This window comes from Kryptolebias marmoratus, linkage group LG21 (assembly GCF_001649575.2).
Source record: "Kryptolebias marmoratus isolate JLee-2015 linkage group LG21, ASM164957v2, whole genome shotgun sequence".
NCBI lineage: Eukaryota > Metazoa > Chordata > Actinopteri > Cyprinodontiformes > Rivulidae > Kryptolebias > Kryptolebias marmoratus.
In genome coordinates this window covers 22,777,582-22,790,800 of record NC_051450.1, presented here as the reverse complement: position 1 = coordinate 22,790,800, position 13,219 = coordinate 22,777,582, and the positions used below count along the sequence as shown (strand labels likewise).

Here is a 13,219-nt window from a genome sequence, read left to right as displayed (position 1 = left end):
TCTGTTAGCCTGTCCACACATGAAGGAGGGATCTGATTGGCCGCTGCAGGTCGGGAAGTGATCCAGACCAGAGCCGAGGGAAGCAGGTTCCCCTTGATGAGGTTTGTCAGCAGCACGTTGACCGATGACTTCTGTGTGACGTCAGAAAGCAGCTGCCTGTTGGTGAAATCCAGTGAAAGTCTGCTTTCATCCAGGCCGTCAAAGATGAAGAGAAGTTTACAGACAGCCAGCTTCTCTGCTGGCAGCTTCTGTAATGTTGGATGGAAAACATGGAGCAGCGTGAGAAGACTGTGCTGCTCATCTCTGACCAAGTTCAGCTCCCTGAACGACAGCAGAACCACCACACTGACATCTTGGTTCTCCGAGCCCTCGGCCCAGTCCAGAGTGAACTTCTGCACCGAGAAGGTTTTTCCAACACCAGCGACGCCGTTGGTCAGAACCACTCTGATGGATCCATGTTGCTCAGGTAAGGCTTTAAAGATGTCCTGGCACCTGATTGGAGTCTCATGGAGGCTCTTCTTGGAGGCTGTCTCCAGCTGCCTCACCTCATGTTGGGTATTAACCTCTTCACTCTGTCCCTCTGTGATGTAGAGCTCAGTGTAGATCCTGTTCAGGAGGGTTCTACTTCCTGGTTCATCACTTCCTTCAGTCACACGTTCACATCTCCTCCTCAGACTGATCTGATGTTCATCTAAAACCTCCTGCAGACCAACACCTGAAGAAAAACAGAGCAGATCTGATGCTGCAGCAGAAACTCCAACATTTTATTGCTGCTTAAATCTGAAGGATCTTTCTAAAGATCTTCAAACTTCAACAATGTGTCTGTATTAAAACAACAGGTTGACAGAAATGTCTTACCTTGGACACAGCTGCTCTGACTGGCTGTCTGCAGTCCAGTTCTGGTTCTGGATCTTTGTCCACACTGGGGACAGGAGGACGGTCCTGAGTGGTCCCAGGATGAGGTGATGCAGCGTCTGCAGAACCTGTGTCCACAGCTGGTAGAGACTGGATCCTTCAGGACGTCCTGACACAAAGAACAGCAGGACAGCTGCTCCTCCTCATCAACACCACTCCTCTTCCTCTTTCTGTGAAGACATTTACTGATGAAGAACTGGAACAACAGGAAGTGTTGATCAGATCAGTTCTGCTGCTTCGCTCTGACTCCAGGATGAAGAGAAACTGTTGTTAAAATCCATCCACTAGAAGCCCTGAAGCTCTGAACACAAACTGCTGCAGAGACTCAGAAGGTCTCCTGTCTGTAACAGGCCTCAGATCAGATTACAGCTTCTTGTGTTGATGGACAGCAGAGATGGGAAAGTCTAAAGCTGTAATATCTGTCAAAATACAGGATTTTTCAGTGTTTTTCATTTGAATTTTTTGAACATGTGTATCATCTATGATAAAAATAACCACTAAATACACATCATTCACTACCAACAGTCTACATCATATTTTGTAAATGAGTAAAAATGAGTGAAATTAGCTGTCAGATTTTGTTGCCAACAATTACGAGTCATTTGTTTACATCCGATCATCGACGAGGACACTTCAGACAGTCTGACAGATATCGAGTCGGTAAAATAATCCCCGGATGTAAACAGAGTCAGAGGGAGAACGATGGAATCAGGCAGGTGGAAAGAGAAAAGCTAAAGTTCTTCTTCTTCTGAAAAGAAACGCAGAGAAGTTTTGATGCTTTTCTGCATCAAATATGTGGAAAAAACTCCCAGAAAACAACCGGACCGCTCCGACTGAGAGTTCCTTTAAAACCAGGCTGAAGACCGTCCTGTTGGCTGCTGCCTTCGATTCAATCAAAGAATTATTTTATGCTGTATTTTATATTCTTTTACTTTTTATTCCAGCTGCTAATCAGAACTTGATTCTAATTATTTATTTCATGAAATGTTCTTTCTCTGAGTGTCTGTAATGTTAAATTTTTATCTTTCTAAATGCTTTTCTTGTTGTTTTGCTCTTTGACCTCATGTGTTTAATTGTGTCTGTAAAGCCCTTTAAGTTGTCCTGTTGCTGAAATGTGATGCACAAATAAAGCTGCCTGCTGCCTAAAAGCTGGGAGGACGAGTCGACAGAAGTCGAGTCATTTTGGGGAGGAAATTGAGCTGTGGAGAGCGTTAAAGCAAAGCTTGTATTGAGCTAAATTGGGGCCAAATGATTTGTTAATTTGAAAAAAGAAATTTCAATCAAAAAACTAAAACTTGAAATTGAAAGCTTGAGTTTTAGTCCAAAACTTGAAAAAATCAATGTATTTAAACTAAAAATAAGTGTGGCAATTCCACCCGACCCCTTTGGCCCCTCCCATAGGTGGTGAGCCCATGGAAAGGGGGAAAAACAAACTAAACATAGATAAACCTCATCAGGACAAGGTTACAGCAAAACATTCACATATACCAGATTAATTCTGGGCACTGTAAAAGGCTTATAAAATATGATTAAACCTTTGCAGTCTTCAACACTGAAATCAGTTATTACCCGTTTTCTTACCTTTTGACTGAAGGGAAAGGTTTATCAGTGAGGATTGGAGAATCATTTTTGGACTGATCACTCCTCACAGGTATAAAGCGGAGAAGTCTGTGCTTCTTACGAACTTTCTTCTGGTCTTTAGTCTTTCTGAGGAGAAAAAACACCAGCCAGACTCAGTTTTAATGTGGTTCCTTTCCATTCAGTGTTCTCCTGTTAGCTGCTTCCTGAGCTGACATAGAAAGCAGACAACTGATTCAGCATGATCAGCATGTGTTCGGAGAATGCAGAATATTTGATTCGTCAAAGATCCATTTGATTTGATTATGGCTTTTGAAAAAGCAAACAGCCAATGTAACACAACTGTTGCTTCCAACAGAGATTAAAAACTAAAATGATGATACTAACTAAGTCTTATATGTCTGTCCGACTGTCTTTTCCTCCCCCCTCCCCCCTTTGTATTTCTCTCCTCTTCACAGGTTCAGAGTGCAGGCTGGTGCCTATTTACCCTGATTGGCTTGTCTGCTTGAGGGAACCAATCAGGACTCAAGAAGGCTCTATATAAGCTGCTCACCTGCAGGGCTGAGGGCTGCTGCTCCTCTCAGCTGGCCAATTAACATGTGCTTTGCACTTTGGTTCTTGTTTGAAGGTTTGTGGTGGGAGTTTGGCTTGACTAGGCAAGTTTGGGGTGCCCTGTACATTTCCACCACGTAGGTTTTGTTTTCTGTTATGCACACCAGGAAAGTAGGTTGGTGCAACCCATGTAATGTTTTGGTGAGTTTCTTTGTTAGAGTTGAATAGCAGGGTTTTTCTTTCAATTTTATTTTTGCTTAGTTTAGGTGATAGTTAGGCCCTGTTTTGTTTTATTTATTTATTTGATTTGGCACAACCTAACAGTCTCTCTCTCCCCCATAGCTTGTTCATCCTTTTGGGTTTTTCTTGAAAAGAAAAGAGGAAAATAAACTAATTTTTACATTTTACAAGGATTGTCATTTTATTGTAGTTGTCTTATGATCTTACCCTCCTTCCTCTGAGAGTGGGCTGTAACACTAAGACATGACCTTAATATGAAACTGATCCAACCCCTGTGATCTGTGAGCCTTTTCTGTTTGACTGAACTTTGACCTCTACAGAGGATCAGAATACAATGTTATTGTTGTTCTTCTTTTGGCTACTCCCTTCGTTGCTCTTTAAAATGTCCACCAGTACGAGGTCCATCTCCTGAGTCTCAGAGTCGTGTAACATTACTGTTCTGTTTGACTTCTGGGTTCAAATGTATCACAGCAGGGGATCAGTTTGAATCAAGGACTTCAATCTTTTATTTTAAACTGACTTAGAGAAGTGACCATCAATAAATCAGTCAAATTGCATCTATTCTCTTCTCCTGGTTTTTCATTTCATACTAAATCCTTATCAAGGTGTGTATCTAAACGTCACATCAGTATTTTAAATCCTGACATTTATTCTAGAAAAGGCTCTAAATGTAACCAGATGGTTCTCAGTCTACTGACCTTCTTAGAGCATCATGGTGTCGTCGTGGATTCCAACAGAAATGCTCCATCATCAAAGAATTTAAACGGTCCGACTTCACCTGGTCTTCAGACTCTCTGAAAAGGAAACCAGTAAAACTCAGTTTCTGTGTTTAGATGCAGTGAAGGAGGACCTGCAGAGGACTCTACAGACAGGGTGAGATGGAGGCAGGTGATCTGCTGTGGAGACCCCTAAAGGAAGCAGTCAGTAGAGGAGGAAGAGGAAGATCACACAGGGTAGAGTAGACCCATATGGCTTTTATTACAGTACAGAAACAACAGAAACTACACTGTTGGATCACGGTTTCATTATTACATCACAAAAACCTGGTATCTTAACACGAGGTGGAGACTGTAGTTTCTGCAGCTCCACAAAGACTCAGAGCAACTTCCCTTCTCTGACCTTCTCTATAAACTCTCTAACAGCAAACGTCCCATCTGGAGAGTTCTTTCTCAGCATGAAGCCATGTTCACTGATCGTTAACTCACTTCTTAACCTGGCTTCTACAACTCTTTCCCAGGTCTTCATGGTCTGGTTCATCAACATCATCTCTCTGTAGTTACTGCAGCAGCTCTGCACATCCCTCTGGTTCTTGAAAATCAGTACCAGAACACCTCTCCATTCCTCAGACTTTACTCTCTAGGATTGTATGAAACAATCTGGGTATAAAGTCCACTGCACTCTCTCATAGACATCTCCAACCATCCACAGGTCTGTCATCTGGACCAGACACCTTTCCCTGCTTCATGCTCTTCATCACTGTCCTCTCTTCCTCTTTCCTAATCCTCCACACTTCCTGATTCCCTGCCTTTCCTCCATCTGTCCTCCTCTCTCTCCTGTTTCCTTCATTCATCAGCTCCTCAAAGTCCTCCTTCCATCTCTTCATCAAGCTCTCTGCACTTGTTAGTACATTTCCATCTCTGTCCTTCATCACTCTGCTGCACATCCTTTCCAGCTCTCTCTCTCTGTCACTTCATACAGTCCTTTTCTCCTTACTTAGTGTTAAGCCTCACACACAACAACGTATTAGAGTCCCAGTTCATCGCTGCATTAGGTTACACTGTTGAATTCAACATTATTACAGTGATTAAAGGTGGATTTAAAATATCCAGATCTATATCGTGTATCATAATTAAGCTTCCAAATATTTCAATATTAAGTTTTGGTAACATCACCCAGCCCTAAATTAGATCATTAATTGTCTTACCTGGGTAATGGGAGGCCATGTTGAGTTTTAAAAAATAAAGGAAGATCTTTGGACTCGTCACTCTTTACAGACCAACAGCTGGGATCTGGAGCGGTTCCTCTGATAAATCTGCAAACACAAGCATCTCGTCTTTAACATTAATCAGTGACCTAAAGAGGACAGTGTTTGGTGTTCAATTTATGTTTAGCAGTTGTTTTAACTCCTTTAACAATTTATGTCCAAGATTATTAAAAACAAGAATATCTTTATTTAAGCTGGTCCTGAGATTCAATGCCAACTCCCTCTTTTTATTACTTTGGGCCCTTTGTGTTCAGGAGCTTGCTCATCAATAAAGTGTATTTTAGGCTGTAGGGCTCGTTCAGTAACGACACCCAGATTGTTTTGATGGCGTGATGACCAGAAGTTTGCCATGTGTTGCCTACGTAGATTTAGAGTAGCATTAGCACTCATAGTTGATCATATTACTCCTCAGCTAAAACTAAGGCGGGACCATCACACCACACTAGAGTCTGAAGGTCAGAGGTTTGAGTCCAGACTGTGAGGCACCAGAACACTGTCCCACTGTCCCTCACACCAAACCTCCAGACCTTAACCAGGAACCTCTCAATACAATAAACTAACAACAAAAGATGTTTTGGTGCCTGAGGTCTCAGGTAAACACAGGTCAGGTGATTCACTGATGTTAGCTGAAGAAGCCCTAAAGCTGATTAAATGAATAAACCTCATCAGGACAAAGTTACAGCAACATATTCACAAACACCAGATTAAATCTGGGCACTGCTAAAGGCTTAGAAAATATGACTAAAGCTCTGCAGTCTTCCACACTGAAACCAGTTATTAACAGTTTTCTTACCTTGAAGAGAAAGGATTATCAGTGAGGAATGGAGGATCATCTTTGGACTGATCACTCCTCACAGACATCGAGCTGGAAACTGGAGCCTCTGATCTGAGCTTCTTATGAACTTTCCTCTGGTCTTCAGTCAGTCTGAGGAATAAAAACAGCCAGACTCAGTTTCCATGTGGTTCAGATCCAGTCAGGTTTCTCCTGTTAGCTGCTCTCTGAGCTGACATAGAAAGAAAGAAAACAGATTTCTATCATGTGTGCAGAGGAGCAGAGAAACCTGATTTCAGAGGCTAGAAAACCCCAGAAACAGATGGTTTATTTAGTTCTACTTTTACAGCATTAACACCAGAACATTTACAAAACTTACTAACTTCTGTAATGAGAATGATGGTCACTAGAACAGTTCAACAGATTCAGTTATCAAGCTGTCATAGTCCTCTAAATGAAACAAGCTTCATTTTCTTTCTCCGAGTTAAGCTGCGTGCAGCTTCAGCTTCATCTCTTTGACATTTAGAAACTGTTTGACTTTACAGAGAGCCTTTATTACTGTTGATAGTTAAAATACCATCTCTGTCAGCTGAGTACTAACATTTGATCCCCTCATCTGGAAAACATGACAAACACTAGAAGCTATTTCTCTGTAGCTTAGGTTTTTAATCTGAAGCTCATGTTTCCCCCGTTTTTGTTCTTGTAATAACTAGTGTACAGAAATAACTGCAGAGTGATCAATTTTATTTATTCATATTAATTTACTGGTTTTATAGACCAAGTTTTATTTCACTCCTGTTTTCTGCCTTTGTTTTTTTTAATTAAGCAACATTTATAATTTACATTCTAGCCTCCATATGTCAGTATACTCTGAGTTTAAGAATAAAAAACACCTGAGTTTAAAAAGTGAAGGGCCTCTGTGACGCTGTCTGTAGAGAACAAATATCCACTGAAGCAAACTAAGACAATCACCACATAATATTATTAAAGTCCTCCTGTTCTAAAAGTCCAATGGTTAACATATTTATAAGTTTCATGAGTTACAAAAGCAAAAAGAAGCCATCAGTAACTAAAGCTGAGATCTTCAAGTCAGTCAGGTCAGAGAAACAAACAGGATAAACCCGTCAGTCGACCTTCACACCCAATAAGGAAAACTGAGAACAGAACAGCTCCAGTTAGTCATAAACCAGTTATTATTCAAAGTTAAGATGGTTTGATTTACTTTCTTTTACAAACAGAACAAAACTCAGAGATACTGTGACAGAAACATTATATATCATTCCTGTTTTAAACTTTGTAAGTCTCCAGGACTCGTTAACCAAACATCTGGGTTGTTTGGTGTAAAGTGACTAAATAAACATCTGTCTCATGCTAAAGTGATATATATATATATATATATATATATATATATATACAGCTTGTTGTAGAATTTGCTCCAACTGCTCAGGATGTTTTGAGCTGTTTTAGTTGACAGAAGTTTCCTCTGAAATGGCTCCTGCTTTGATTAGCTGCTCGACTGAGATCACTCTGACTGCCGTCTGCTGCAGGTAAGATACTGACTGACCTGAACTTCTTCCTGATCTCTCTTTCAGGTGTGTGTACAGCAGCTCAGCTTCTTGTCAGTAGTGTGTTTGGATATCTGATAATAACACCTGCCTTGCATTTGTCTCATTCTGACAGATTTTAACCCGTTCCTGCCTCCGTGTCACACTGAGCTGTTTGTGTTCTCCTGGCAGGTTTATTCACTCCACCCACAGCAAACAAAACACCTCCTTCTAAAGAGCAGATGATGTTAAATATTTATAAATGTAATATTCATCTTGGATAAATCATCACAAGACAGAGACCAGAGCAGCTCCTAAACCAACCAGACTAAATGATTGATGTGGATCTGTTTCGTGTTTTACTGAAATCCTGCAGAGTCACTGATAAAACTTCAGCACATCAGGACCAGTAAACATGAGTCAGCGTTTTATTAAAGTTACTGACAACCAGATATGTCTGCTAGTTTCCATGATGTGAAGCCTCACAGATCTCAGCAGGCCGAGAACAACATGGGCCAGAATTACTGAGATCAATTCAGTTTAACATTAATAATGTTTAATATCATTAATTGGATAGTTAACATATTTAAAAATCTGGATTGTAGAAAAACATGAGAAAATGGGCATTAAAAACTGGACTTTAAACAGAAAGATGATGTTTTAATCCTTCTAACAACACGAGTAACAAAGTGGCTGACTTTGTTTTTATGTTAACTTTTATCTTTATTTCATTTTTATCTAAACATGAAAGTAATAAAAATAATAAGGTGATGTTTTTTATTCTGTTTTGGTTCAGAAACAGGAGCAGAGAGTCTCTGAGCTGAAGAATGATAACAAACATGTCTGTTCAGGCCGAGAACAGGAAGCAGATCAGTAAAAACCCGTCAGAACTCCCAGCTGCCACCAGAACATCTGAGTTCGGACTCTTCCCTCCACCGTCCACAGGAGAAAACACTCACAGGGAAATAAGAAGAAGGTTTTTAATTCTCACCCTGAGTTGTTTTTGTAATCCTCGCTCTCTCTGAGGATAAAATGGCGTCTGAGCTGAAAGCTGCAGTTTGTTGTTCTCTTCCTGTTACTGATTCACCTGAGGCTTTCTGCTCCGCCCTTCATTTACAAGAAATCAGCTGATCTCTGACTGTCAGCTCTGAAACTAAACACTGTGGCTTTAAAGGCTCTGCATTATAAAATCAACATGTTATAGCTTATATTTTTATTATTATTATAATTTGTACAACAACCAGAACACCACCGCTCCATCTGCACTTTATTAACAGAGGGATTTATTTATTTTTGGGGAGATTTGTTGAAATATAGTTTGATTGTTCAAAAAGCTCTAAATGAACAGTTAGAGCCAACAGCTGCCAACCAAAGCTGTCAACCATCACAACTTTTCACAACATCCAATAAATCCTTTAACAGGAGCGCTACAAAAACACTACGACTTCTTTCAGATGAGTCTGAAATTTAACAGCTTAGTTTAAGTCATGTCTGTTATTGTTCTGCTGACACTTTTTGAGCCGTCTGTAGAATAAAGAACTGTATGAACACAATGTTAAATTAAACTGTGAGGAGCAGAAACGGTTGGAACTCATTTTATTTTTAAATATTCAAAACCTGATCCTGACTCACTGCTGGGGAATTTCTCTTAGTCAGATCATTCAAAGGTTCTCTGATTTTAGACTCATTCTTTCCTTTCATGTTCTAAAAACCCCGAGCACACGTGGCTTTCCTCCCACAGACACTGATGACTCTAACTGTCCCTCCGTGTGAGTGACAGGGTGAATGCTTGTCTCACTTGTCTCCATGTGTCCCTGTGATGGACTGGAGACCTGTCCAGAGTGTCCCCCGTCTCTCACACAGTGACGGCTGGAGACAGACACCAATCTGCTGAAAACTAATTCTTCTGTTTCTTTTGAAATAAAAATCAAAGTATTCTGAGCTCCTAACAGTTAATTAAAGACCCTATAAATGCCTCTGGTTGTGGCTGTTCGATGTTAGATCTACTGTAAAAAACAAACTTACTGCAGCAATAATCTGTTTGTAGTGAAATATAACCCAAGTGGATGAGTAAAAATATAATTATAAATTAGGAGCAGTGATGGGTTTGCTCTATCAGGGACTGTTGATGACTTCAAAATGTTAAAACATTTTAAATTGACCTAAATCAGAAAGACTCGACAGTTAAATAACAAACAGTGAAACTATAAACTGATAGTTCATGTTTGAAAGCTCCTAGAAACCAAATCTCAGCTGATTTGATCAGCAGATGCTGATATAACGACAGCTTTTGTGACAGAAACAACTTTAATATTGTTCAGAGTAAATTTTCCTGACATATATTGCTTTAATTAATTTATAAAGTTTCAGACTTTTTATAAAGCTATAAATAAAGAAAGAAACATTATTATCAACAGATTTCACTGCACTCTTGTTCAAAAACTGCTCCAGATTTGAATAATTGATTATTTGAAGAGTCTGGCTGCAGCAGTATACAAGTAACTGTTCTGATGATGTTTCAACAGTTATTTCATCTAATAAAGCAGAATAATTTGAAGATTTTAATATAAAACTGATTCAGGCCTTTTAACTCTGATTACTCTGCGTCTCTTTCTGAATTACAGGCCTTTTCAGTGCTGACGTCCTCATTTACGAGCTGTACGTGAACGCACCGCGGAGTCATATTTCCCGTAAATCAATGACGTCACCGCAGGAAACAACCGTTTAGGCCTTTGACCAAAATTGGAAGAATTTGGTGTTTTTAACGTTCAACGAACAGAGTTTTTATTTGGTTTCTATTTATTTATTTATTTATTAAGTTTGTTTATTTGTTTGTTTTTGGACCAACATAAGAACCGTAACAACATCTGAGCCAACATGAAGAACAGAACAGATCCAAGTGACTGCGCGGTTTAATAAAACCCAACACACACACACACACACACACACACACAGAAACCCTCCGCGAGTCAGGAAAATATCCTTTTGTAAACTTTTAAAACTCACCAGACTCGGTCTCTAAATGTCTCCCTCCGTCCTAAAATGGAGTCTGAAACACTTTCGGTTTCGACGCTCAGTTCGGTGAAAAACAAACGTCTCCACCCAGAATCTGCAGTTCTCTTCACAGCCGGCAAGGGGGCGACACCTGTTATAACTTTAACCTGAGCCCACCTGACGCTCCAACAGGAACATTTACAGTTTTTCTGATTGTTTCCACACATTTTCTGAAATCACGCCTCATATTCTCAGAACTCTTCACACAAACCAAGAAAACACACACACAGTGGACCAAACCCTCCAATTCTCATGCAAAACTAAACTTTACATTCAAAACACTGTTATCTCTTCTTAAAACTGCATTTTGTTTTCAGATGACACACAAAGCATCGTATAAATAAAGATCAGAACCAGCTGAACTCTGATGTTCTCGATGGAAAACACTTCTTCTCTGTTCATCAGAACGACTCAGGCCTTTTTCTGTTCAGAGTCACACTGACTACAGACTGTGAGATATTGTGTTTATACTCAGAACACACAAATATAATTTATTTGTCCCATAAAAACAGTGACCTGTACCTCCCACCTACAGTGGTCTACAGACAAACAGAAGGATTTCCTGTTTACACAGGACCAGATTAACACTTAAATTAAACATTTTAAAATCAGCCAGATTTCTCTCAACAACAACAAACAACTTTTTTTGTTTGTTTTTTGTATTTTCATGGAGCTGGCACCACAGGGAAAACAACAAAATGCAGTTTCAGTATCATCTTGCTTTGACCAAAGTTGGAAGAATTTTTCTTGTTTTTAAAGTTCAACGAACAGAGTTTTTATTTGGTTTCTTTCTTTCTATTTATTTATTTATTTGTTTGTTTATGTGTTTATTTTTGGACCAATATCTGAGCCGACATGAAGAACAGAACAGATCCAACTGACTGCGCAGTTTATAAAACCCAGCACGCGCGCGCGCACACACAGAAACCCTCCGCGAGTCAGAAAAATATTCTTTTATAAACTTTTAAAACTCACCAGACTCGGTCTCTAAAATGTCTTCGTGGTCCCTCCGCCTTAAAATGGAGTCTGAAACACTTTCGGTTTCTGGTTCGGTTCTGTTCGGTCCAGTTCGGTCTAAAAAACAAACCGCTCCACCCAGACTCTGCAGTTCTCAGTCCAGCCGGCAGGGGGCGACACTGAAGCAGAGAAACAGAGGCGGAAATTCATTCCAGTTATTATAGTTCCTGCTATAAATATAATAACTCAGGAGGTGATCTGTCATGGCCAAACGTGTTTAATAATCCTAATAATAGTAATATTAATTCTAACTGTATCCCTCATGTGTGGATTTTTAATGTTCACTCTGCAGGGAGGATAATGGTGGCAGTGTTCATCAAATATGAGGCTCGTTTTCCTCAATCTAAAGATTGTTGAGAATCATGTTGAAGAAAGTTTGATTCAGACTTTTCTGTGGTCACTGATCTGCAGCAGCTTTACAGGAATATAAAGCTCTAAATAAAAACAAGTCAGCTGCAGCTGACGGTAAAGTGAGCTGGCATCTTCAGTGTTAGCTCCATCCAGCTGAGATTATTTCAGTTATTCAGGAAGATCGTTTAATTGGTAGGATATAAACACATGGATTGACAGAATTCTGTCAAACATTCTGTCAATCCATGTTGTGTCATGAGGTGTTTTTCCATTAAAGCTGCTCCCAAACACCTACATCTCATCTCTGTTGAGTGTAAACATTCCCAGCAGACAGGCACAACTCTAAGTTATTAATACTAATAATAAAACTGAACGTCATTTATTTTACCTGTAGATTGAAATCCTTAAACATCTGAAATGTAGGAAAACTTTAAATTCGATATTCCTGCCATAAAACACAAAAAGTTGATTTAATTTTATTCTTACAGGATAAATACCCAGCATGCTCTGATATTTTTGTCACAAAGTGACTTTAACATGAACTAAAATCCAAACACAAAACAGGAAGTAACACAAAAAAGATAAAATAAAATCAGCCTTCAAGTGTCTCCAAAACGGTTCAGTGGACTGAAAATCAAACTGAGTTCTGCCTCATTTTCCTCCACAGAGAGAAAACCCCCAGACTGACAGGAAAATAAGAATAATGTTCAACTCACCGTGAGTCGGACTGGATTTGATCCTCTTCCATGGAGCTCAAACTGGAGTCTGAAGTTTGTTTTTCTCTGAGTTCTTAAAGAACCGGATCAGCTGGTTTTCATGTTTCTGTTTCCCGGGAATCAGATGAGTTCATGTCTGACATGTTCTGTTTATCAAACATCAGTTTATAAGAACCACTCCTGCCTTTAACGGATCAATAACAAGGTTTTCTGTTCAACATCAGGTTCTTCTGTAAGTCCACATTCTGAACTTAATTTTGTTGTAGTTTATTTGAATAATCTAAACTTTATTTAATTGACTTTAACAGAGACACATTCTGCCTTCTGTCCCCAGATGAGATGATTCTGAGGTTCTGAGGAAACATTTGTGACACGATTTGTTAAAAACACCAACAAACTTTATTTAACAGCCTCTCCTTGTTGAGTTTAGAAGACTCAGTGACTCGACGGCATTCCGATCATTTCTGTGGAACAGGGAGTGTTTTTAAACAGGCTG

General features: G+C 39.6%; 1 protein-coding gene across 1 annotated transcript in view; it reads right to left on the bottom strand.

Annotated features, from left to right (window-relative positions):
* The window catches only part of LOC108251231 (NACHT, LRR and PYD domains-containing protein 3), a 23,082-nt gene extending 10,211 nt beyond the window's left edge, over positions 1 to 12,871 (bottom strand). The window contains exons 1-8 of the mRNA XM_037973337.1: positions 12,724 to 12,871; positions 11,615 to 11,775; positions 6,063 to 6,194; positions 5,210 to 5,317; positions 3,984 to 4,079; positions 2,497 to 2,622; positions 859 to 1,085; positions 9 to 715 (exon numbers count right to left, since the gene is read on the bottom strand). Of these exons, the coding sequence (XP_037829265.1) occupies positions 9 to 715; positions 859 to 1,085; positions 2,497 to 2,622; positions 3,984 to 4,079; positions 5,210 to 5,317; positions 6,063 to 6,130 (1,332 nt within the window). The 5' untranslated portion in view covers positions 6,131 to 6,194; positions 11,615 to 11,775; positions 12,724 to 12,871. The remainder of the gene's footprint in view (positions 1 to 8; positions 716 to 858; positions 1,086 to 2,496; positions 2,623 to 3,983; positions 4,080 to 5,209; positions 5,318 to 6,062; positions 6,195 to 11,614; positions 11,776 to 12,723) is intronic.
* Positions 12,872 to 13,219: the final 348 nt, after the last annotated feature.